The sequence below is a fragment of the Galeopterus variegatus genome, unplaced genomic scaffold (assembly GCF_000696425.1).
Source record: "Galeopterus variegatus unplaced genomic scaffold, G_variegatus-3.0.2 Scaffold841, whole genome shotgun sequence".
NCBI classification, from domain to species: domain Eukaryota; kingdom Metazoa; phylum Chordata; class Mammalia; order Dermoptera; family Cynocephalidae; genus Galeopterus; species Galeopterus variegatus.
The window spans coordinates 477500-480325 of record NW_007726952.1 but is presented as its reverse complement, the minus strand read 5'-3'; the positions used below and the strand labels follow the sequence as shown (position 1 = coordinate 480325).

Below are 2826 nucleotides of genomic sequence, written 5' to 3'. Positions count from 1 at the left end.
GCACAAACTGTATGATAGCACCTAAAACTGAAAAACGGAGGCAAATAAAAGGTGAAGAAAGAAGAAAGTATAAAAAGATGATAGTATATTCACTATTGATATATCCTCCGTGACTTGAAAGTTTCAGAAAAACCACAATGATACGGAATCCTTCAGGAATATGTTAATGTGTATAATAATTGAGTTTCTAGATAATTGAAAGATAAGCAAGTAGGGTAGATTCGAGTGTAAACTAAGAGTAAACAGGTTCTACATGAGGTCATTAAAGGATTTCCTGAGAATAAAAATCCATGTGCTTTTAGATTTTGTGAGTTATTTTATGACTTATTTTAGTCATTTTGTGACTTTGGTTTCTCAAATGCCCTATAGACTTAGTTACTGGCTATTTTCATTTTGTTTGGTGGGTACTTGTTCTGTGGTATGGAGAGATGCTATGGGGTTAGTTTTTGGATAGCAATGCTCCTTAGACCACCATTCTTTAATGTCAATTCAGAGATTGGACTTGTTAAACCATACTGAGAAAAATGACTCTGTTATAGTATATTAACTTCCACACCAGTGTAATGGTTAAGAATTGGCTCTAAAGCCAAATAATCTAGGTTCAAACCCTTGCTCCACCACTTACTAACTGTGCAATCTTGGGCAAGTGACTTAAACTCCCTGTCCTTCAGTTCTAAAATGGCATTAATAGTGGTTCCTACCACCTATGACTGCGTGAGAATTAAGTGAATTTTGCCACATGAAATAATTAAACACTGCTTGGCACAGTAAGTGTTCATAGTATGATTATTATTCATTTAAGAAATTTTATTATATAAATATTGGTATATAATGTTATGAAATTTGGTATCAAATAAATAATATAATAAAGAAAATCAGTAATAAACTATGTTCACTAAGGACATAGACCTAACCTGAAGGCTTAAGGAAAAAAAAAGACAAACTATAAATTATGTAAAATCCTTAGGTCCAGACAAGTGTTGCACACAAATGTTATAAATAACACTTTAATAGCACAAATGTTACATTAATGTCCTTTTACAATGCAGACAGCAACATTCTCAACATTTTATCTCTTAGTGATAAACATAAACCTACTATGGAATCTGGCAGCGGGAGATGATATACATACATATACATGTGTGTATATAAACATGCCTGTATATATATCCTGGAATTCATTTTACATCATTACTTCTTTGTTCATCCTATAGGTTATATCAAATCAAGTCTCTAAAATGGAAGAAGCCAAAAGCCTAAGCGTGGAGGAAGACTTTGAAGGACAGGCCACGCACACAGGTAAGTAAGGAAAAATAATTACTGAGCTAAAATTCAATCCAGAAATATCTAACGTTCTTATTGATACTATTTAGCAAGTAATTTAAATAATGCCTTCATGTTGTTTGATAGAATCATCTAAGAAATGTTTGAGTGGGTAAATTAGTTTGAAATCAAGTAAGTTTTTGGGGGGGATGGGGAGTGGCTGGCCAGTACAGGGATCTGAACCCTTGACCTTAGTGTTATAACACTGCTTTGATAGAATCATCTAAGAAATGTTTGAGTGGGTAAATTAGTTTGAAATCAAGTAAGTTTTTTGGGGGGATGGGGAGTGGCTGGCCAGTACAGGGATCTGAACCCTTGACCTTAGTGTTATAACACTGCTCTCTAACCACCTGACCTAACCAACCAGCCCTCAAGTAACTCTTAAAACAGTTTCATTTAGATGTCAAAGAGTACAAATAACACTACTCATTGATCATTTTTTGCTGCCAGCCATCACAAGACCTCTCTGTCTACACTATAATTGAGTTACTTTCCTCTCTCCTAATTCCTCCCTCCCCTCTATAGACTTCCACTATAAATAATGGTAAACCAAAAGGTAAATAATATAGTCTTTCATTTTAATTTTTTTGAATCTGAAAAAATAAAGGTAATCATAAACATTCTTAAATCAAATGAATTTCAATAGTCCTTCAGAAAACCTAAGACTTCATTTCATCCAGAGCCTATTTTCTTAATATGTTAAATTGCATGTGGCTATCTATATGCCACTACTAAGAGCTTAAAAGTTAAATATCATGTCTTAAATTTTAAAATTCAGGTTTTAGTCTATTGAATCTTATTTGACTAGTAATTTTCTCTCTCTTTTAAATTGGATTAAAACCTTCAAAGTTAGCCAGAAATTTGAATGAATTCACACTAGTACTAGACAAAATGTATGGAAATTCATTTTATAATGGCAATGTGAGGAATATCTTTCTAAATATGACACAAAACCAAGAAAAAAAAACCAGTAAGAGAAAAGATTGATAAATTTAGCTATAGGAAGGAAGGAAGACGGGGAGGGGGGAAGGGAGGAAGAAAATGTCTACTGTCTAATAAAAGTCACCAGGAGGAGAATCCAAAAAACATTTAACAAATTGGAGAAAAACATTTGCAACTCAATTGATAGACAAATGGCAAATTTCCTAATATATGTTAAGAGCTCCTACAAATCAATGGAACCAAATGGAACAATGGGCATCAGACAAATTATTCATGGGCAGGAAATGACACTTATAAAGTTAGAACTAGGGGCCGGCCCGGTGGCGCACTGCTGCAGTGCGCCGCTTGGGAGGGCGGTAGCGCTCCCGCTGAGGGTTCGGATCCCACATACAGACCGGTTCCCGCTCACTGGCTGAGCGAGGTGCGGGCGCGGCGCCAGGGGTTGCGATCCCGTTGCCCGTCCTGGTCCGGTGCGGGCGTGACACTGAGGGTTGGAATCCGTTGCTGGACACGAAAAAAGACAAAAAAGGAAAAAATAAATAAATAAATAAATAAATAAAT

At 35.5% G+C, this 2826-nt stretch overlaps 1 protein-coding gene across 1 annotated transcript in view; it reads left to right on the top strand.

The window, feature by feature from the left end:
• Positions 1 to 1238: 1238 nt before the first annotated feature.
• The window catches only part of PDC (phosducin), a 5000-nt gene continuing 3412 nt past the window's right edge, over positions 1239 to 2826 (top strand). Inside the window, exon 1 of the mRNA XM_008572838.1 lies at positions 1239 to 1299. Coding sequence (XP_008571060.1) covers positions 1239 to 1299 — 61 coding nt within the window. The remainder of the gene's footprint in view (positions 1300 to 2826) is intronic.